Source organism: Aythya fuligula, chromosome 13 (assembly GCF_009819795.1).
Source record: "Aythya fuligula isolate bAytFul2 chromosome 13, bAytFul2.pri, whole genome shotgun sequence".
NCBI classification, from domain to species: Eukaryota; Metazoa; Chordata; class Aves; order Anseriformes; family Anatidae; genus Aythya; species Aythya fuligula.
The window spans coordinates 18476818-18501409 of record NC_045571.1 but is presented as its reverse complement, the minus strand read 5'-3'; the positions used below and the strand labels follow the sequence as shown (position 1 = coordinate 18501409).

The 24592-nt window shown below is 34.2% G+C and overlaps 1 protein-coding gene across 1 annotated transcript in view; it reads right to left on the bottom strand.

The window, feature by feature from the left end:
• Positions 1–1725: 1725 nt before the first annotated feature.
• The window catches only part of CHM (CHM Rab escort protein), a 57871-nt gene continuing 35004 nt past the window's right edge, over positions 1726–24592 (bottom strand). The window contains exons 9-15 of the mRNA XM_032196189.1: positions 20177–20254; positions 15596–15700; positions 14677–14740; positions 13461–13557; positions 10263–10361; positions 6994–7160; positions 1726–1976 (exon numbers count right to left, since the gene is read on the bottom strand). Of these exons, the coding sequence (XP_032052080.1) occupies positions 1773–1976; positions 6994–7160; positions 10263–10361; positions 13461–13557; positions 14677–14740; positions 15596–15700; positions 20177–20254 (814 nt within the window). The 3' untranslated portion in view covers positions 1726–1772. The remainder of the gene's footprint in view (positions 1977–6993; positions 7161–10262; positions 10362–13460; positions 13558–14676; positions 14741–15595; positions 15701–20176; positions 20255–24592) is intronic.

Here is a 24592-nt window from a genome sequence, read left to right as displayed (position 1 = left end):
ACAGTTAAACAAGCCTGGTTAATAGTATAAATATATATAACTTCTCAATCACAAGCATCCACAGGTAACTGTTGTTTAATATTGGAAACATTTCAATGACATTTTTCTGAGGACGTTGGGATTATACACACAATGGTGCCTATCCAACAAACAAATAATGTAAGCACCAATTAATTCATCTTTGAATTGCAAATTGGACAATGTATTATGATGCAAGACAAAATGAAGTTAACCGTATCGGTCATGCTGTAAAAAAATAAATAAATTAACCTTTATGGCACGAAGCCATTTCAAAGGCAGGAACATGCACTGCAAAACTGTACAGAAGTTTGGTTGTGTCAAGTCCAGACAGTGCTGAATATTCATAATTTAATGGCATTTTTATTTACATACAGTATTTAAGTACTGCTAGAACTGTAACTAAGTTCACGTACAAGTTTAAACTGTCTCATCAAAATTCACTGATCTCTATATTTAGACACACTGTTGATCTGTTGGGTGTACACTTTGAGGTAAAACCTAAAGTAAATGCTAAATACTCTTCATCATCTAATTTGAAGAATTGTTCAGAAGAAATGCAAGTCTATCCTGGTCATTTACAACAGTGTTCTCATTTTGTTATTCTTCCTACAAACTAAACTTATAAATAGTTCAATAAATTTTACTATATAAATGTTTTATGATTACCATTACAAAACGCATGATGTACAGCTATCACACTAGTTTTAATCCTAGTAACTGGGATCAATATAAACCTTTGGAATTGAACCTTCTTCTCAGTACGGAAAACCTCAATCATCATCTAAACTTCCCAGACACCATACTTGCAAAAAAAAAAAAATTATTGGCTTATTAGAGGTCCAACGTTGCAAAAAATCCAAGGAAATGTGACAACAGTTACGTTCAGTATATGATTTTTGGTTTTGTTAGGAAGTCTAGCATTAAGTTTAAACTGTGCTGTTTTCCTGACTGCAGTAAATTAAGTCACTGGTAAAAAAAAATGTCTGATCACGCTCAACTGTTAAATCTTATTAAAAAAACAAAAAACAAAAACAATAAAAACAAACAAACAAACAAACAAAAAAACAAAAAACAACACATTCTGAATGTAAAACAGTTTCCTGTGAAGAACACCCACTGGATTATACTTCCTTCTAAATTATGGCATCAGCTTCAAAACCATAAAAGATTCTTTTCAGAATACAAATTAAATGATGTCTTTTGTATTCTAAAGCTATCCCAGAGCTGTTAATACTATTGCCTTTAGGTTACGTTCCTAAAAAGCACTCTGAAGGACAGATGATGAAGTTTATACACAACTGTTTAATTAGCATAGACACAATGACTTTCAGTAGAAATGTTATACTTCGTAACAGATGATGGTCTTCTGACAGGTAAGCAAAATTGTATGTTATTTACATTAATTTTCACTTGCCTGTTTAAAAGATGTCTTTCCAAGATGTAAACCAAAACCAAACTCTCTCACAAGTGAGTCAATTTTAACATTTTAAATTCAAATATTTTGTTCTATGATATTTATTTATTTATTTTAAGCTATAAATACCCCTGCATCTGAGGGACCTATGACTTTATTTAGAAATATCTTAGCTATGAATGAAACTATTTGAATAAGAAATATTATTCAAGCTGAGGAAAATAAGGCAATCACAAATAGTACAGCTATGGGCTTTTTAAACCTCTTTTTCTTATCCTTCCTCTCTAAAATTTTCATTTCTTTCAACTGCCTCATCTACAAAGAGAAGAGAGCTAATTCATTCTTCACTATGTTCGTTAACAGCGGTACTACCTCTGCTACTGCTTTCCTCAGGTGAGGGTTCAGGTTTTGTCTCTGGTGAATTACTGAGTCCAGACTCTTCTGATGCAAGCTCATCTTCATCATAAATAATATCTTCTGGATTTGGTGGTGGTGGGCAAAATTCCTCTGTAGGAAACATTTCTTGGAAAATAGTTTCAGCCTATTAAGAAAAATAAACACAAAATAAACTTCACTTTGCAATGTAATACCTTACAGCAGTATTTTGTAGATATTTAACATCAGTTCTTTCAGATCAATATTGATTTAATACTTTGGCCTTTTGTAAAGACATAGGAATTGCCATACTTTCTTGCAGTTCTCCAAAAAAATCTTTTCCACTACAGAAATATCTCTAGCTCCAGTCAAACATGAAGAGCTGCATGGGAAGGATCTTGCCAGGGAGACCATTACAATGAAAGATGTTAAAAAGAATCATAGGATAATAAAAGGGTGTTTTTTATTACAATGTATAGAATACAACTATAAAATCTGGGAGAAAAATCACCAAAATAATACAAACTAGAATTCTTGAAGAATAGACATTTCATAAAAATGAGAGACAGAGGAGACTAAAATTAAAGTTGTGATAGGAAGGAGCTTTGTTAACTAGTGCTAAATTATCTTATACTTTCCTGTGCAAATAATGCACCTCTAAGCTTCTCTTTTTTTTTTTTAAAAAAAGTTATATTCAGGAATTTATTTACCAAATCAACAACATGCACATCATACACCTGTACTAGGTCTATGTGGCAAGGTTTTGGTACTGGGTGGGCTGCAGGGGTGGAGCAGGGATTGAGAGAGTGACTGTGAAGGAGCAGCAAGGATGAAGTGTTACGGACCGACTGAAGACGCAAAGGGAGGTAGAAGAGGGTGGATGGGAGGAAGGTGTTTTCAGTTTGCTTTTAGTTCTCACAGCTTTAGTCTGTTAGTAGTAGATCACATTAATTTCCCTTACACTGACTGTTTTGCCCATGACGGTAACTGGCGAGTAGTCTCCAGTCTTTATTTCAACCTATGGACTTTTTTCAACAACTACTCTCTCCCTGGTGCTGAGCTCCCTATTGGCGTTAAACCACCACAACGTCCATAAAGGTTTTCTCTTCCAAGCCCCTGAGCTTTCATGGCAAATGGAGACAACTGACACAGATCATGTTTTGGGTTTCTTCAGAGTGAAAGGAATATTGCCTCTCAATTTTGTCTATTTAGGAAACTTATGCCCTAAAGATAACCCGTGATAAGTGCTCCCATGTAGGAAAGAATACAGTTCATCTTTATATTGCTATTTTTACCAGACACTAAACTGAAAAAGCTGACAGTAGGGTCAGTTAATGCCAACTGCAAAGGCTGATTACATGATGCGGATTCCTGGACAAGGGGGAATTGTTTTCAGATTAATACATCATTGAGCATGTACCAAACAGCTTTCTGTGATAAACCTCACTGCGCACCAGCAGTGGATTTGTATCACCTGCACATGGATGTAGGGCTCCATTATTAACTGCTCAAATGACCTTGTCTACTCTCGGTTCAATTTAATTTTTCACTCTGCTTCCTAAATTTCACTTTTCCTTACCCATTTAAAATTGTTTTAAAACTATTTATATTAGCATATGAAGATATATATATATATATATATAAATCTATTATCTACTCCAAAAAGATGAGTCTGTAATTTCAAGACCCTGACTAATAAGTCTGGAGGAGAAGGGGATGCAAATACCCTACAAAAGGTTTACAAACTAAGTTTTTGAAGGCAAGAAAAAGACTTTTCATTTCAAGTCTGAACTTGCCCTTGACACTCCAAAAACGTACTTGAATTACTGTATTTAATAGAATACGGATGAAGAAAAGTGCCTTATTTTGCACTATGCATATGAAAAAATAGAACAGACAAACACTCCATGCTGCATTTCTGAACAATTTTTCAGCCTCCAATTAGGCAGTGACCAAAAACAGTCAAGTAATTATGAGGTTGAACATGGAAAGAAATTCTCAGAATCTTATCTATGTAGGACATCATGACATTGATTATAATTGAACAATTTAATGGTGTAGCGTGCTTGCAGGTCTAACAATTTTTTAAGTTAACCTTACCCAGCTGAAGTCATGCAGAATAATCAATAATAATTTAACATCTCCTTCATTACAGCACATTGGTATTTATTGTAATTAAGTTAGTAACTACTAAATATCGAAGCAACAATTTAAGTGCACCAGAGGTAGAAGTGTGTATGTTTGAATTAGGCATGCAAAGCATTTGCAATTAGATATTCTAATTTATAACTGTTAAACTACTTTAAGTTGAACAAAACTATGTTTTGTTGTTACTGTTTTGATGGCACATACAGTAGTTGCATGGGCTTTTGTAGCAACATTTACAGAGAACACTACCTAACTAAAAGAGCTTGGAAATACAACACACTTTAAAAACTATGAAATCCTTCCAGATAAAGGAAAAAAAAAAGGAAACAGGTTAAAGCACAAATATTGGCATGACATCGTAATGCTTTCTTATAAACATGAAGATGCCTCGGAAGTCTGAAGTAACTCAGGGAACACTGCATACTAATTGTACATGATAATTCATGTCAGGTTGTAGAGAGCAAGAAATAGAAAACTGGACGCAGTCTGGAAGAAGTCTGTATGTACAGAATTTGAAGGAATCATAAACAGGATTTTACACTTGATTAAGCCTATCCTCAGGGCAAATAAATGCAGACATTAAAATTTTAATCAATATTATACTAGAATTTAGAAAACTAAATTAAAGTAGAACAAGAATTAAGTCATCTGTATACTGAGATAATAAGTTGTTAAGTTGTGATACCTCACCTTCTAAGTAATGCATCACCAATACTACCAAAGCATAACAGGGGAATTAGAAATACTAATGGTAACGAAAACATAAATCATAGGAATTATCACTAAAACAGTAAGTAGAATTGATTAGAGAACTTATAGTCATTTTTCCAAGCTATCCCAAGAGTAATACACATAGTTGGTTTTTATTGTTGTTGTTTTGTTATTATTTTTTTTTAGTTATTAATAGCTTTCTCATCCATGAATTTGTAATTATCTCATGTTTAGAGATTTTCACCCGTTGCTAGGAAGATGAAAGGGATTTGGGGGTAGAGAGCACACCAACTTACATTTGTTTTCTCCAATTGCCTGTAAAGTACCTGTAAACTAATTGGGAAGGGTGAGTCCTAACTTTGAGTTCTGCTTTATTTTAAGCCCAGTCCTTATTTGGTCCTCACATATACTCCTTGTTGTTTTTTTTCCTTCATGATTTTTAATTATAAACATGCTTGTACTAAAATATTTTTCACTCTAAATAGTGACCACATATTTCAAAATTTAAAACAGGATAAAAAAAATGTAACTCCTACTCTTTCTGAAAACCACTGTCAGGCTCTTAATTGCTTCTCCTCTGAGGTACGTCCATTTAACATCTACCTCACTGACTGCCAACAGATTTCACCTGTAGGCAAACTCCATTACTTAGATTGTGTACATACAGCTTGATCTATAATACCACTACTCATCCACTGGTAAAAATAGGAGCTCTTAAGGCGGAAAAAACAAAGCTGAATTCTAGAAAGGGTGGCTGTCCGAATTTGAAATAGGCTGTTTTAAAACAAATTTAAACAGCTTTTAACCTGCAGTGTTTCAAGTAACTGTTGAAAAAAATCTCTTTTAAAAAAGAATTCCTTTACAATTTAAAACTGTTAACATAATAATTGTCTTGCATTATTTTTTGTCTTGACAATCCTTTTGTCCTATCAGGAGGCAAATGATTTTCTAGTAAAGGAAAATGAAGGGTACTATTAGCCCTTAATTATACTGTTCTGACCCTACAGTTCAGGCTATGTCAGCCTTTACAATTTAAACTCTTATTTTAAGAGGTTTATGACTTACTCATAAAAAGTCCTGCAACTAGTTAGAAGATGGCATGCACATTCTCTGAAGAGGGACATTAAAAAAAACAGCTTTAAAAATGAGTAGTGTCAGTTAATCCTACAAAGGTGTAAAATTGTTCTCATACATTAGGTCTGGAAGTACCTTGACATCACAGTGACTGCTGTGGTAGATTTGCCTAAGAATTTATACCTTCCTTATCAAAGCACGTCTTTGAATGGAAGAGCAAAGGAAAAGCACTCCTGCAGTCTTCTTGTATTGAACAAGTCATAAACTGCATATTCTCAAGATCTTGTTGTCTTCTGCTCCGTAGTAGTGGGGAAGGCACAAAGAGAGATTTAATGTGCAGTTCTTTGACAATTTCTATGTAACTACTGTTGATGATCCGGTGTTCCTGAGTACTCTGTCTATTGCCAAGAGAGACGGCGGCTACTTCAGCACTTCTCCATTTACTCTTTGCCTAGCAAGCTTCTTCACTTACCCTTCCAGAGCATGAGTACTGTGTCTCAAAGTGAGTACTGGTCTGTTATGTCTACTACTAGGCAAGTTGCAAGTAGGTCTTAGTTCAGGATTCCAGTTAGCTGGAACTAACTACATAAACACTGCGAACTTAAAGTCAAAACTGAATGTGATTTGGTGCCAAATACTATCTCAAGATAATGAGTTGAGTGAGATTCTCCTCAATGACTTCAGAGACACAATTATACCATAAATTTTTAATGCAGTGGTACTAAAGCAAAGGGAAGGTAAGCTTAACAGGTAGCTCAACAAGCCAGACTAATAATGATGATGTTGTTTTTTCTTCCCCCCCTTTTTTTTTCTTCCAATACCTTTGGGCCTGTGGCTGTCTCCTGCAGGTACTACACTAGTTTGACAATTTTTCCAAGATGAACTGTAGACGGGCTTTTCTGACCTTTCATTTATACTGGCTTTTCCTTTCTACAGTGTTAAAGGCACCATCCTCCCAACATCATCATTTTCAGGTACTTCTACCTTATAAATGCCCTCTACCTTTTCAGATAAACCATCTACTACTCCTAATGTTACTACACTAACTGTCCTTTTCTGAAGTTTCTTCCATTCTCAATTCCACTGACATTTACTTTGCTTGTTAAGAATTTTGTGTGTCTAGCTGCAAAGCTTTATAGCTGTATTAGTATTGATTACCTACCATAAAGCAGAATAACCCAGAACAAAAGCAGACTGGACTGTATTTAAAACTGAAATTCTGCAACCAAAAAAAAATTGGTCTTACTAACCTGTTTGACAGCACAGTCATTTCCTAAAGCAGAGTCTGGGCCAGAACAGACATACACATTTGAGGGTAAGCTGCTGTATGAATTTCTGTCGATTCCTGAAGAATCTCTCATGTTGAAGTATACTGCCCAGAGGACTCTGGGTTTTTCCAGTTCTTCATTTTCAGTCTCTAGAAAGATTAAAAAAAAAAAAAAAAAAAAAAAAGCGTTTCCCATAATCAATGTTTATATGTAACAAAATAAAAACATAATCTAGCATACTAAAAGTCAATTTATTAACAGGAAATTACATTAATAAACATGTATTTTCAAATTATTTAATTAATTTTACTTTCCATTCTTTTCTGAGGTACTCTTTCATCATAATTCTGTTTCCATAATTACGTAAACTCTACTTATTCTGTACATGGTACGCCACAGAAGAATGCCTTATCACATAAACGAACAGTACCAAGAAGCTTGGGTCTAAATTTAACCACTTTTCACTTTGTGTTATCTAGCTCACTCAGGAAAGACTCCATGTGCTTATGATGGGCTGAGTAAGTTCTCCATGGGTTGAACCAACTCAGAACTTCATTCCATATGCAAAGACATTCTTCATGTGTACTTTTTCCCCCTCATTTAATAGTTTATTTTTGTATGGGAACTCCTTCCATAATGGACCTTTGTATGCTTCAAAGGTTGGGCATCTTCAAGCCAATATAAGGAGACTCACCAAGGCTCATGGCTTAAATCAAAGGCATTGTTTAAGAAAAAAAAAAGTAGTGTCACCCCACTCTCCCTTACTAACTGCAGACTAAGAATTAGTTAAAAACAGAAGCACACTATTTGAGATAAGTAATATGTAAAATCCCTATACTTTGGGAACACTGCCGAATGAAAATAGTTGGTTTATTTACCTACACTTGTTGAGGTGTATTGTAACACAGTATAAATCATTACAAACACAAAATGACCATTAGCTACATTGTGCTTGTTCATCGTTCATATATTCTCGTAGTTACTTTGCACACTGATATAATCCCTCTGCACATAGACAAAAAAAAGCTCTTGGAAGATGAAGGTCACTTTTTAACAGTGCAGAATGCAATGGAGGAATACACAACAGATTCTGAGCTTAATAGATACTATTTGTTTGGCATATTTGCTGTCCCCTTTTTGGTATTTTAGCTCCTCTAAAATAAATGAAGCCTGTAAAAGACCTTGTGAGATTTACTTCTTTCCAAGGAAGAAACTACTATGTAACGACATTCAAAACAGTATTTTAAAACAATTGAATTAGAAAAAAAAAAGATAAATCTCTGCTATTTCTTCGGTATCTTTTTATAACTGTCAAATACTTTAAAAAAATAGGTGCTAACCATCTTGAACAATTTGAAATATAAATTAAATTCATCAGCCTGTGAAAGTCTGAGCCTTAATACAGGGCAAGATGCTCTTTAATATATTTAAAAGTTCACATTGCTCATAAAAGTTACTTCTTCCTCATTTAGGCAGGAAAATGAATGGAGTCCTCTTCTCCAGGTGACTTTGCCTCTTTGACCTGCCATGGCCCAGTGCTCACTTTATCTGGTGATTCATTTTCAATAACTCCAACAGTATTTGTTCTGACATTTTAATTAAAATACGACCACTACCTCATCCTGATGATAAAAAGGCCTATGTGTCAGTGAAAACTAGCTTTTCAGTGCCTCAGTGCACCTGAGGACCCCTATGATCACAGAGTTTCTACAGAAGAATTTCAGTCAGGTTCTAAACAATACATCATTTCAGAACTGGATCACTTTAAACATTAAGATTAATGCCATCTCCCCTCCCCCAATGACTAGAAGACACTAAACTGCAAGCTAATCTTTTCTTCACCAACTGAGTCTTCAAAACACTTGGCACTGTGTTGAAAATTTAAGATATACATTAAAGGTTAATGTTTGGAAATTAGCAGGCTTTAAATTAACAAATACAAGCATGAGAAGTGTTTGCAGCATTCCAATCTAATTATATTTGCATTTGCAAAATGTTTTCTATTTTCTAGTTGTAAACAACGTATTCGTTTTATAAAGACAAACTGATTAAAAGAATTACATCTTTGTTTGGGACATCAAAATAAACCTTCCTTTTCCTGTAAGCAGAGAAGTTAAAAAGCGCATTTAATCTTTTACCTTCTACTTAAAGCAGTTTGCTGCCTAATAAAACAATAGGATATTTGCTTTTCATTAAAGGGTAGAAGAAAAAATCTTAAAAATGGGAAAAAACATAGGAAAACAAAATTGTGAGAAGCAGAAGCCAACCTTTTATGAAACATTTTCTTAGTTACAGAACCCTGAGAGGAAAAACAAAGACTGTGTACATAAAAGACTGTTTTTGTTTTTGTTTTTTAAACATGAGAAAATTCTACCTGAATACACAAAGGTAGGAGTGAAACTTAAGAGCAACTACTATAAGCAAACCAATTGTGTTTTAAAATATATCCAAATCTAGCTCAAAGAAACTAGCTCAGGGACAATTGCTTTGTCAACAACTCTGGGACTGTGAAATTGTCCATCTTAAGGTCAAAGTTCATAAAAGTAGCTGGCAAAGTTTCTTAAATGTAGGATCAAATAATTAATTACTGGAAAAAAAAATGGAAATCTGTCTTCCCAGTAACACCACAGTGAACAAGGTCTTTAAACTTCCACTGCTTAAAGCAGAATCCAGAGAATTTCAAAAGCAGCAAGGAAGCACTTGAAGACAGAAAGGATGAGTAACAGCTTTAGAACAGGAGAAGGCAAATAAAATCTGCCTAATCTGGCAGCTGGAGGAAAAAAGCAGACCCCTACCTCTTGGGGTTTTGTGATTTAACTAACTCCTAACTTTTGTGGGTTTTTGTGAAGAAACTAGGATGAAGTGGAAAAAAAAAAAAAAAAAAAAGGAAAAGGAAACAAGTGCACAAACACTTCATTTCTCTACTGAAAAACATGCTGAGGAGCAAATATGTTTCCATGTGCTAAAAAAGTGCTAAAATTTAAAAAGGTTCTAGACACTTAAATCTACAGTCCTTGTATGCTGAAGTTAACCTACAGCTGAACAACACTTGAAGCATTAGATCATGAAATACAAGAAACCTGACATCTGCCTAATTGTGATCCTCCTCTGAACACAGATTCCTTCACTCTGAAACGCTGCCATCTAAGTAGCAGCTTATCACTTGTTTTCATCCAGGTGATGGATTCAGACGTTCAGTAACGGATACTTCAAATAAAATGGTAAGCTCTACTTTATTTATTTATTTTTACCTTTTTCTGCTTCAGTATTTAGATGGAATAACTTCTGTACAACAGGCTCTAAATCTTCCCTAGCAGTTTTAGTTGATGGACATGTTAAATGGACTAAATCTGTAAAAGAGAACACAAATTAACTACATTCACCAGCATGCAGATATACAGATATCACTTATAATTTAAAAAAAAAAAGGCACAGCAGGCTTTTAAAAGTCACTGCTCTTCATATAAATCACTTCGTATAAATCACTTTTTCACATTTTTTTAAGAACTTTATTGGTAAACCTCTGCACAAATCTCAGAAGGAACGAAATCTGCAGGATGACACATTTTAGAACAGGTACTACATTTCAGGTCTTGTCCACGTACTTTAAATACTAACTCCAGTTCCAAAGAAATGTTGACAAATTACTTCAAAACAAACAAAAAGCCAACAAAACACAAATTCCTTATGCTCTCATCCCCCATACAACACATGAATTATATTAATTCCAACGGAATCTATTCATTCTTCTTCTAAGTTCTTGAGTACACAATGGATCTGTGTCCCAATAACTGCCTTTCACACATGAACCTCACAATTATCTCTTTCCTCCATATTAACAGGTAGGATGAAAGTATAATTTAACATCAGCAGTGCAGACAAAGAGAATATTATTCTATGAATAGGTGACTACTGATACCAGGAAAAGCAGGAGCAGGAGTCTGGATGAACAAACATCAATTAAGGATCTCTAGAAACCCCAAGAATATTCTTGAGTACATTCCATAATCCTTGACAGTCCAATAGTTCAACAATGTAGTAAACCCACACATACCACTGTTCTTTCATCAACACCCTCCAATAACAATTGAATTGGGACTGAGCAGAAATTTGGAATTCTGATTCTGTGCCTACTTAGGCTTCTCAAGCTTATTTCTGGGTGCACTATCTTTCTTCACTGAAGGAAAAAGTCTGAGCAAGACTTCCAGTTCTTTTATTGTACTAAACAGTAAATAGGAGATGAAATGAATAAACACAGATTTTAAGTTACATTTCATTGGCCTCTCATGAGATAGAGCTCTGCTACATTATCCCACCTGAATTCACATCCCTTCATTCAGATATTCAAAAGACACATGTAAAGTTTATAAACCCACCTAAATGTATTCATTTGTTACTGAACAACTACCTGGAAACTCATCGGTAGTGAAGTATCTGTCAGAGCATCATGATGTTGTGCCTATCTCTGTACAAATTCACTGATTCATTTGTTTTCATCACAGTATGTTTTTGATCAATTTCATAGCTAAGTATAGCTATGATGTTACTTTAAATGGATATATTTTCCTTTTCACTCTGAAACCCAGCTGCATTTGTTTCATTATTTCATTCACAAGTACAACAGAATGTCTTGAATGATTTTTTTGGCCTCAGTTATGCTACAAAGTTTGACAAGGACTTCAAGAGGGCCAGAATTTTAACCCTTCATGCTCTTCCTTTTGTACGCTAGCACACACAAAATCACCTTCAAAGATTGATACTCATTTTTGAATTTAACCAAAATCAAATTTTTTATCTAAAAGGCATATGTGCTAAAAAAAAAAAAAAAAAAACCAACAAAGGCAAATGAAAACAGGTGGTGATAATGAATGTCTCCCTGTATTGTTAACTAAATGTTTACAACTCCAAACACTGTAATACAACCTATTCTTTCCTCAAAAAAAAAAAAAAAAAAAAAAAAGAACCGCTATAAATCACTAAAGTTCACATGATTTACTTCCTATAAAATCTTTTTTATTACCTTTAAGGTTATGGCTATGAGTTACAGTCATCAGTATATATTTTGATTATATTTGATTTACTCAGGTATAACTGCATTAGTTACAGTGGTTGCCAACATTTGTCTTCAAGTAATTCTTCTAGCAAGAAGAACGATGAGTTTAGTTCATGATTTCATCATTACAGTCTCAATTTTTAGGGCAAGTGAAGGAGTTTGGTTCCACTCAACTGGCAATACAGATTATGTGCCTGTCATTTATGCAGTGTGATCAAAGCGCAGATGTATTTGTATACTTATCTTAAATAATTGTTTGAAAGAGAAATCAGTCAGGTTAAAACCTATTTACAGATAATGATGTAAAAGTTTTAAAAATATATTTATATAAATTTATGAAATAGTGCCCTTTACTAATAACAACTATTCCATTTGAAGACAAATTTCATTAAAGAACGTAATACATTTTTTATGAAACTGAAGGAAAATGGAGAAATTCAAGTAACACAAAAACTTATTTTTTCAGCATCACAAAAATTCTCTTGAAACTAATAATTACACCTGTTTAGCCTGAATCCTTTAGTTTCACATCCTGGTATATGCCTGTATAAACCCTTAAAAAAAGTAAATCTGCTATTTAAAGGAGTAAATATTAACATTATGCTTTACGGCAGTGAATTTCTTAATTGCAGATTTATCACTTTATCACAAGTAAGAAATATAACTTTGAGTGACTTAATCTTTTAGTTCATTCTTCTTTCATATGCAAATACCTGAGTTCAGGCCTGGGTACCAGTAAAACAAATTGGTCATTATTAGAATTTATTACTTTGTTGTTGTCATTGTTGTTAAAAAGTGTTAGTCAGATGATATCTAATTCTACTTATATTCCAGAGAGTGTCCCCGTCTTGTAATCTGAGTACCAGAACGCAAAAAAAAAAAAAAAAAAAGTTTGGAAAGAAAAATAAGTACCCCATATGACTATTTTGTTGCTTATCTATTTGAAGTTCACACAAAATACCAACAAAAGTCATAAAGCTCTGTACTTAGAAAACTCTTAATGCAAATACCGGGAAAGTCCCTTCAAAAAAGGTTATTTCTGAGACAGAATTAGAAAATCTAATGCAGAATTAGACAATAATAAAGTTCTTAAAAGCATTTGTGTATCCTTTCCTCAAATAAATCATGATGCACTCCGTAGAGTACAAGAGTGTAAGCTTAGACATAATTTTACCTCTGCCAAACCTTTCAGAAGTCAAAAAGCCCCAAAATGTAGTGTACTTCAGGTAAGGTTGTCCATTTTCAAACAAACTCTAAGGACATGCCATCAGTAAGACTCATGTACTTTGAATTATTACTATTTTTAATGGAAAGATTTATTATTGTATAAGTGAAAATAAATATACTAGCCTAGTAGGAAGTAATACAGTTAGGAGAACATATATCCCATACTTACAAGTGTCCTTCATGCATGTCATAGTTGAAGAACACAACTCAATGACACAGACTGCTGGTTGTCCTAGATCCACTGGAGGCACTGTCAAAATGGAAACCTGCCAAGCAGAAAGAGAAGAGAAAATTCTGAATATCACACTAATTTTTAAATGCTGTATTAACTTACACTGAAATATTACAAACCGCAACTCTAATATCCTATGAACTGCTTAATTACAAATGGCTATGCACTGAATTGCAAATAAAACACAGTATTCAGAATACCATATGTAATTATTAGACCAAAAGCCGTGTAGCACAGTTTGGAATATAAAAGATTTATGATAACCAGACGTATGTATACAAACATACACATTGATTTGTGGAAAGTTATTGAAAGATAAACCTATTAAGTTTAAAAATCTTTATACTTTTGCAAAAATAAAAAGATTATCTAAGCTTCACACTTATTTACCAATAAATTCATACCTAGGTATGTATGGTCACAGAAACCTGTGTATATGTTCAGTCACCTGCAGTTTATCAATCCTATAAACATGTATTTCTGCAACATATATTAAAAGCTCTCAAGGAGCAGTTGTTATTCCCATATATACAACCCATGATGCAGGTGTTTCTTTTATGAAACAGAAAACCCTGTTGGCAAGAGCATTGGTATGTGAGAATGAGAGTATTTCAATGCAAGACTACTAGTAACAAGATTTAGGAAGGACAGGCTTCTCATCTTTATTCTTATTCTGTAGATAGTATTTAACCTGTAAAAATTAATGGAAGCACACAGGCAGTGTACGGAAAAAAAAAACAAAAAACAAACAAAAAAAAAACACAGACTGCGGGCCTTAATTCTAAAGGGTATTAAAGATTGACAAAGCAGAAACATTTGAAGAAGGATCTGAATATGTATGAAAGGAATCTCAAGCTATAAAAGTGAATGTTATAAAACAAAAATGTTTGAACAAAGCTTAGACAAGAAACTGGGTTAATTACCATAGCATCAAACAACAGAGAAATCCAAGTCATTAAAATACAATAGAGTAAAATTACAAGGAGTTTTAGAGAAACTGATGAATTATACAATTATCAGTAGAGATGGCTGACCAAAATGCTTGATTCAAGCAGAAACAAATCCATAAACTAATTCGTAACACTTAAACAACAGTTTAAATATCAATACATACAATTCATAAAGAAGTAAGTGATAAAAAATTGGTATGTACCTGCTGCTCTGAATCTGTCTTTAGTACAGATTGATCTGTAATGAGCACTGCTCTGGAGATCTGCCTACAATTAAAAAATAAATAAAATTGTGGTATTGAAACAAAAAATTACAATTTGGATTCAGAGTTTTGGCAATCCCAAATTATGCATAATACTGTAGAAATTTTATTTAAGCATACAATCTTTATTAGTATGGTTACTGGTAAGACATTTTGCCTGTTGATAAAGTAGGACACCTTTTGGAACATTGATATAATATTTTAATTGACAAAAATAGATGATGAATTCATGAGTCAGTGCCATTATATGAAGCAGCATGAATATCCTTCCCATTTAAAAATTTGTTTTATTTTATCAAGATTAGTAGCAGCATGTTAGAAGACTTTTTACGTTCCAAACAGCACAGGATACTTTGTATTAACAGGAAATATACTACAGTGGGGTTCGTGAATTCAAACCTCAACTCTTCCATGGCCTATAATTATTTCTGCATTGCACTCACTACTATAGTTTTATTATTTTCATATCTGCAGTACTTTGAGGACAAAGGCACTATATGTCCAATGCTTTTGGCAACAACAACAAAAAACAGAAAATACAGGGACTTTATTTTTCTCTACACCTGAACAAATTTAAAGAAAGAAGAGCAAAAGCACCTGCACCTTCTAAGCACTTTTAAACAAACGTGAAACCCTTAATGGATTTTTTAAAAGGAAATGGATAATACAATTTAGACGAGCCTTTAATGAAACGTAAACATAGAAAATACATTATATTCTCAGATATATGCAAGGAAGAGGAAAAACTATGCACAGAACTAAGCTATGCTGCAAAGACTAAGCAGGAAACAATGTCTTTAATTTGCACTGTGCTCTTTTGTTTTAAGAGACGTAGTACATTTACTGTTTTACTACATACCTGTAACATACATTTCTGCATACACTCTCTGAAAGGTAACTGTCTTCCACAATAAAATAGTTGGCACTTATTCTTTGTCCAAAATGATCAATAATTGCTTTGCATCTGTTGAAAAATTTGAACCAAACTAATAAACTCAGATATAAAGTAACAAAAGTATACACGTTTTTCAATCTTGAGTTACACAGAACATCATTTATGTGTGTCAAATGATCTGTACACATTTATCATGTGAACCTCTAAATACACATCTCAAATTGATAAAGAAATCAGATATTTATACATTCTACATGGCATACATGACATTTTTTACATACAATTTCATTAAACTGATATTAGAACATTAACAAAGTAGCTGCTTTTTAAGGAAAACAAGATGTACGCTAGTAACACTGCTATTTGCTTGTATGTGAAAATGGCATGAAGTTTCACAGTACACAAAGCGTAGAAAAGTCATACTCTTAATGATTTTGTAGGCATTACTCTAACACGGTGCTATTTCTGCCCCTCACACCAGCAACCTTTACCAAAGGCAAGTTTATTTTCCTAATAATTGACAAATAAAATGGTAAATTAATTTAAGAGACGTAAGAAAAGATCTATGAGAAATGCTTGCCTCAGACTTTCCAGGAGAACTTTTCTAAACTTCTAAGATTGTATTATTAGTGGTTAAATATAACATTTATCTCTAAGTTACAAACAAAAAGGGTAACTGCTTAAGAGCAGCATAAATGTTCTTAATAGATACTGCTTGATTCTATTCCTGTTCTAGTGCAAATGTTTCATTCATTTGCCTCAGACAACACTTGAAAAGTCAAAAACAATGGTCCACCAAAAAAAAGCCTCTCTGAATGTATGCAGGTCCAAATGATACAAGAATAATTATATGTAGTGGCATTAGTATATAAATTTTCAATAGACAAGTGTACAGAAAATTTCCTGTAAAAATAGAGCAAATTAGTTTAACCTAACATTTTTTAGATATGTGAGTTACTGTGTTGTTTTTTTTTTTTTTTTAATTAAATACTTCTGAACAAGCATCTCATTTTTTTTTTACACATGTGCATACACATCATGAGCAACATGTAAAACATCAGAAGGATGCCTAACGGAGATCCCTTAACAGATTTAAATGTTTTATTGCAGCTCAATTCCTGTATAAGTAATTATCTGACATGCAAGTTATGCCTTACAAATAAAGAACACTTTTGTAGCTTCACGTTACTCATTAGCTTCTGTGCTCAGAATGGTCTATGCAACTACAGAAGAGGAGAATGAAACCTAAGTAACGGCAGCCCGTCATCGCTAGCTTTAGCAGCATTAGGATTTCACTGTTGCTTCTTCTAGTCAAAAATGAGAACTGAAGAAGGGCGCAGGCTATGCTTACGTACAAACATAAGAAGTTAGTAACAAGTAAGGAGAGATGTAAAAAACTTCTAATGCTTATTTCATAGGAATCTGGATGCTACACATATACCGACATCCAAATGCAGCAGATAACTTGCAAAGCAGTAATTTTAAGTCTAATGGTACAAATACTGATTAACTTGAAACACGCTGTATGCTGTACTTTCTGTACGCTTCAAATCACATTCTGTTCAACATGTGTTTGTGTTTCTCTTGCAACTTTAAGAAGTTTTTTTTTAATGTTAAACTGATTTCTTTCTCAAGCACTCATTTGAATACTGCAAATAAACAAGGAAGTCAAGCCGCTACAGTTCATATCTAATTATAACCTTTCTTATTGTTTATGAAACAATTTCCCCTGCCACCCCCCTAAACATTATTGAAGGGGAAAGGTTGATTAAATGTCATGTTATATCACTCAAAGCCAGCAAAAGCAACTACACGCTTTTTATTTTCCTGCTAAGTGTTGTTTCCTCTTCTTTGTTCAGGAACAGCTATCGGGTCATACACTTGATAAGATTTTAAACAGAAAAAGAGATAATGCTTTTAATATCAGTCTCCACTTTACTTCAAAGGATGATGCTGAGAAAATTTCTTTCAAGTACTGCTTCCAAATATGGAAGACACTTATGCACTGACATTATCAGGTCTCTGTCATCTGATATGTGTTGGGACAATGAATCATACAGAACCCTCCATTGACCTTCTTTCAATGTGTCTAGATAAAAGGATGAAAATTAGAATCCATCTCCTTGCAGTGCCACGAGTTATAAATGTACTTTATAGGGCTCATTATCCAAACTAATGGACTAAGGGCGACATCCTTGAAATGGACTTACCAGCACTGACAAAGCCAGTATGCAATATTTCAAGACAGATATGTAAATGACTATGTGTTTGCTATATCTTTTTATTACAGACATATAAATTTCCATTTATCATACCTTTTCCATTTTTGAGACAGAATTATTTAATTGGAAATGTATTTAAAAAGTGATCAATATAAAATGTCTACCATTAGTATTAATGCAACCCATGTAATTTAAAATAATCTAAAATTTATCAGATAAAGTCAAATAAATGATGTACAATAAAAATGAGAAAATAACAAAAAAGAAAACAATAACCATGAATACATTCAATTTGCTTTTTCCTCAATCTAATTAACATGATGTATTTTTTATTTTCTAACGAAGCATCAGAGTTCTATCAAGAGTACAGAATATTCTGCTTATGTACTAGAACACCAGACCTAATCTGATATGATACCTAAAAAAAAGAAAGTTTCAAGTGACTTAAAGAAACTTTAAAACAAGTACGTATAAAAGTTTGCATACTTTCATGTTGTCTTCCCTGAATCTTACTTTTGTGAACTTTAAAAAGGGCTATAGCAACAAGATTAAAATAATTGGGTGGTTCAGGACAAAAAAATCTACTGCTCTCTCTATATACAATTTTTACATGTAGTAAAAAAATAAAAAAGCAGTTCAACTAGTTACTGAATTGGTTCTTACTTTTCTCGTACTGGACATAATGTTAGCCAAGTCTGGAAAAGAGCTGAAATGACCTATGGATATACTTAGGGTTAAACCAAAACTCTAAATGAAGAAGAAGTTTGAGAAGAAAATCAAGGCTGTATTTATATTTTTTCCCTACTTGTATTAAAGCACATATATTAAAGATACTAAAAAACTAATTGCATGAAGATATTGATGAAATCTGGAAGCCTATGGAAGATCTTTATAAAATAGTGATGAACATTGCATAACTTGACTATGCCTATTGTTGTAAGTTTAACCTGTTTGCAGTCAAGACAAGCTGTCTCAAACTACAGGGACAGCTGTGGTAACAACAAGATATGAATTTACCTATTAACAATTACTATTAATGGCCTATTGACTCAAAAGCTCAGTAACTCATGAATACCCTCATTAACAATCTGATAGATGATTTCTAGTAGGTAAAAGACTGCAGCCTGAAGTCAAGAGGAAACAGAGCTGGCACAAAAAGGGAATGCACAGTAAGGAAACAGGTAACATGGAGAAAGAAGTGAAAGGAAATAGTGATGATCTTAGCAAGAGAACTGGTTAGCTTACTATGTAACACTAAGGAAGAGACTTTTCACAAGTAAACAGCAGTACTGCATTCTGGTGAGAGAAAATAGAAAAAGAGAAAATATCCTTTCTGAATATCTGGATAAGAGAATACACTTGATTCAAAGAAACTTGGCCTTTGAGTGACATTTTTACTATAGTGAAGAGAATATTTAAGACTTTTTTGAATGATTAGAAAAAAAAAGTTTTATGATCCTGTTGCTGAAAATACTTTGTTTTAGCTACTAGTACCATGCTCTCAAAGAATCAAATATGCAGTGAAACTGGAAAGCAAACATACTACACTGATCATTTAATTACTAATATTCCTAATAAAAGTTCCTACATATCTTATATCTTATTTTCCAATATTTGCTGAAGAATGTTTTCAATTACAGCTGGAAAAAAAAAAAAAAAAAAAAGACTCCTAAGAGCTAAAGTCTCAGGTAGAGTAAGTAGTAACTGATAAAACGTATACAACAGAAACCATGACAAACTACAGAGGTATGAAAAAAATGCCACGATGGAAAAAACTATGGGTTGCCTTTTCCAACTTTACACCTGCCTACAGGCCTGATATTGTAAAAGAATTTATCCTAGGATAAGAGGGCAGCATAGTTTATGACAACAATCTACCTAAAAACTCATTAAAGTCTTTTCTCTTGGAGTGACATGCATTATCAGCAAAGATTAATCTGATGAGTCTTTAGGTGAGCTCCATTTTTAAAAATGCAATAACAGAGGGCTTTGTTGTCATCTGATGAAAATCAATTAGAGTAGGTAAGGCCACAAGGAAAACTAACATCACTCATCACCAGCCCCCCGGCAGCTGAAATGATTTGTCTTCCAAGCTTGGGTGATCAGGAGCTGCAGTAATATCACAGGGAAATTAATTTAGTTTCTATATTCTAGACCCGCTTTCCTTGTTCTGGAGGACCTATACACAAATTACTTTTAATCAAGGTTGATGTGTTATTAATACTGAGGAGGATCTTTGAAGAATCATTTTTTTTAAATTGACTTAACGCATTTTTCACCTGTGTTTTGTATATAAACAGAAGGTTACTTATATTGCCCTTACCGTCCAGATTCTTTGTCCACTACAAGGCACTGCACGGAATGGCGAAGACAATAGATACCACCAAATACTGCACACATCCTAGAAACATAAAAAATAAAAGTTACACCTATCATGACTAATTGTAAGCAATGAGAGCACTTACGTTAAGCAAGGCAAAGCATTGTGCACACTGTAGTACAACGTTTTTAATGACAAGCCTTAATCTTTGAATCAGACAATCAAAAAACAATCAAAACAGAGCATGTCTGTCATATAGTTTTGTAAAAGATTTGTTAACTTTTTTAAATTAGCATTTATTAGAGTCCTCTTAATTGGTACATTAGCTTGAACACTCCTCTGTTACCATCCTCAGTCATTCAGGATGGAAAAGCACCTATTTACTAAAGACAGGATGTCTACTGAGCATGCTGCACGGCAGATGGTATAGAATGAGAACGTAAGACCACACAACAACCAAACCAAACTTCTACCAGAATTTTAAGTGTGGTTCAGAACTTACTTCTCTACTTCTGCTAACTGTAGCATGGGAACTTTACCGACTATGAGCACATTAAATTTTAAGGGCATTGAGAAGTACCCCAACAGAATAGGGTACCTCTTGTGGTCTTAGGGTGACCTTGTTCAAGTAGTGATTCCTCTGAGTTCCACCTATATTAAGATACAGTTGCTTGAGATACTCCTTGTATGGAATAATGATAAAAAATATTCTAAAGAGAAAAAGAAACCCAAGAGAATTCAAAAGGTAAAATATACTAAGTTGTTCTCCACTTACAAAGAAATCTCAATACTCAAGTAAATTACCAAAACATTAAACCAAAATTACAACTTATTTGTTTTTATACTATAAGGAGACACAGTTTAAATAAACTAAATTATGACAACTAAATATGAGGAAGTTACTTTTGGATTAGTTTGTAACAACTTCTGCAGGAAACAGCTTTTGTTAAGAGATTCTGTAACAATCACGTTGTGCTTCTCTACTTTGCTCTGATGCACTGAGCTACATGCAGTTGCAATGACACTGCTGCAGCAGGGGTCAACAGATCAAACTCAGTATTGAACAGTGAACGGAACAGATCTCTGTGGGATGAGTACGTTTAATGACACCACGCACCATGGCTGATCATAAGAAGCAACCTGCTGCTCCACTGTACATGCATTCCTGCCTAAAACGTGGCATCTCCTCCAAGACAGCTGCCTTGGCTCCCTTCCACATTTCCCTGCTGACTACCTGTAACTAAGCCACTCTCTGTGCCAGAGGCTGACCTGCTAAATCATACACGTACTTAGATTTCCCACTTTTTAAATGGTCAGCGAACCATTTTCTTCTTTCCATTTGCAGAGAGTCTAGTTTGAGGGCACCTTCCTGAGTCTGTGTGAAGTCAGCCCCCTGCAAGAGTTTGTCACTTGCCAGGATGTGTCTCCCCAGCCCCCAGGGCATCTCTGAACAAAATTCTTCATCAGAGGAACATCCTATGCATAAAGTGCAAAACCTCTCTCCTGTAAAGCAGCACAGTAAAAATCTGCCTGGTGAAGAGAAATCCCCTTATCCTAACTTCCTAAATCTGCTACAAACCAGGCTTAACCTCTGGGGATTACTTCTCTGTAGATTTGATGTGACATAAAGTAATTAACAACAAATAAAAGTTTTGTTTCCACAAGTGATGCCTACAATTTTTACTGAGCTCGCTTAACATTAAAATGGCTGCAATATTACCAGCTTGAAAATATTTTAATCCCAGCTCTTAAAAACTTTTAATATAAGCTGACATCCGTGAAAATAGCACCAAGCAGGTATCAACAACCAAACTGCCTTCTGAAATGTATCTAAAAAGAAACTATGAACTTTTTGTAAGAGCCCAGTAATGCAGAGAAATTTGTGATCTTACAGAAACAAGATGTACGTTAGGGATTCACAAAGATAAAACTTCATGATTTATTGTGAATTCAAGTTTGGTGAATCAGGATAAACTTCCACTCTTACTTTTTGTTCATGGTGCACTGTTTCAGGGCATTGTTACTATAAGAATAAGACAAAACTCTCAGAACTAAGTTCTCTAGAATTCAGTACGGCAAAAGGTAAAACAGTAAGAACACTTAAAACATTTTTCCAATTATTTTAAAAGAGAAATAATCTTTAACGTTTCCAGACAGCATGAAAATTATCTAGTGGAATGAAGTGAAGAAAAAAAAATGGTGCAGATGTACCCAATCCTTTACAATACAGTTTCAGGTTTGGACTCTGCACTGTCTGATTCATCTCGGGAATCTTTAATTGCTTTTTTACCCCCCAGTAGTTCATTCAGATCAATCAGCTACCAGTGACCTCTTCTCACGTATGCAGAATATAAAGAACATGATCTGCATATTGTCATAAAGTGCATATCCTTTGCTCAGAGAGAACTGATGGGTCAACTGTCAAATGCTATCAAGTGACATTTGACAATTATTGCTTTGTCCTACAAGTTAAACACACCTGTGCTCTTTCTGTGATACCTATTATTCAAAAGTAAACACCCTCTTGAAGGAAATCACGAACCAGTGCATAGCACATTCAGTGCAGCGACACGCTGTTCCATTTTGCCATCCTGGAGAAGGATACTGCGAGTTTTCCAAGTTCCTGTTACTCAGCTAAGCTTTGGTGTGACCCAGCCATTTGATGTTCAGCTCACACATGAACAGACAGAGCTCAAACTGGGAGGGCATAAAATTAGAAATGCTACCTGCCATTTCATTAACAGAGTGCCTAGGTGTTGTATTTGAATTAAGATTGAGTCTGTAACACCCAAAATACTGTAGTGCTGAAGAATATTTGTGCCTTCTTCACCCCTGACACCACATACAAGAACAAGAGGCAATAATATTGCATGTGCGATACTGTACTCTGAAGCACAGCAGCCTAAGGAAATGCCACCACTATTGCTAACTACAGGCCAAAGCAGAAGAGCCGCTACCCCAGACCACTTCTGCCCATGCAAAAGCAGGGAGAAGATGCACTACATTGAATCATCCCGCCTTTGGTTGTCTCAAGACTGCTGAACATGACACAAAGGTTAAACATCCACTGAAGAATTATAACAGAGCCTTGAGAAACTGGCTTACTGTCTCTAATGCTGCGATCAATGACTTTTAGACTGATAAAGCATGTGTAAGGATCTTTCGGACCAACTCAGACAAATGTACTTCATATGGCATGACATTAAAAATAGCAGCTAATACATTCACAGACAAGTTTTTGTTTATTTCTTATTTGTTGTTTGTTTTTTGATAGATGCACTTCATTTTTCTAGCAGCTTTGAAAGAACTTTGCTGCTTGGCTGCACAAAAATGTCTTCCAAATGACTTAGTTATTTTCAAGAGTAGTCTGCTACCCGGTGGAGGAGGGCATGGCCTGTTTGCACTGTAGGCCAGAAGAAAACTTTTATTTTTAAATGAAAATAGGAATTAATTTCAATTGCATTCTGTTAAACAACTATAAAGAGCCAAAATACCTACCAAAACAGCCTAGCTTGAAAATGATTTGGAAGAACTTGCTGAAATTATTTAAATACAGAAATTGAAATATTAAACTAAAAAGCATCCCAATAATTTATGACAAAATCACTGTGCTAACATCACGTTCATACACCAGGCTATTCCAGATAATGTGACTGCACTTCAAGTACAAGGCAACTCTTTGATACCATTAACCCTAAATGACAGGCATTTAAACTGATATTACTCTAATTAACTGGCTACTGCCTACACCAATAATTCAAGTTTTGCTGAAAGATAGCAACAACACTGTACTCTACTTCAACTTTGCCCTGGTGACATCAAATCATATTACAACTAAATTAACAGTTGTGAAAATTTTTGGCCCGGTAGCCCTCCATCATGCACAGCCTTTAAATGCCATTTCAGTTCCCATCAAGGCAGGAATCAGCAGTTGTAATTTTTAATACAGCTGTGAAACAATTGGACATATTAAAAGCGGAATTTTTGACAGCATATTCATGATGATTTATGAGTTTGTATATAATTTGATTATTCTATTAATTTTTCTGATTACTGATTCAGCTAATACAGTGAAGGTCACTTACAAAATAAATCTTCATTACATTTCACAGAAAGTAACTGCCTCCAACTAGTTGTTTTCTTTAATTAAACACTAATGTAACAAGAGAGAAAAATAGGCTTCAGGGCTGCTGCATCTGTTGCTACAGGAGGAGTTTACCACTTTGATGTAATGCTCTCCGATATTAATTGAACAAAAATAGAATGCCTCTCCAGATGACATCTTGATTTTCAACACAGATATCAAACACCCTTAACTTACAGACCACCATTAATTCATTCTGAAACTGCACAAAAGAACTGGGAAACTGTATCACAAAGTATAGTTTCACACACGCAAAAATAGCTTTTACTTCTAGC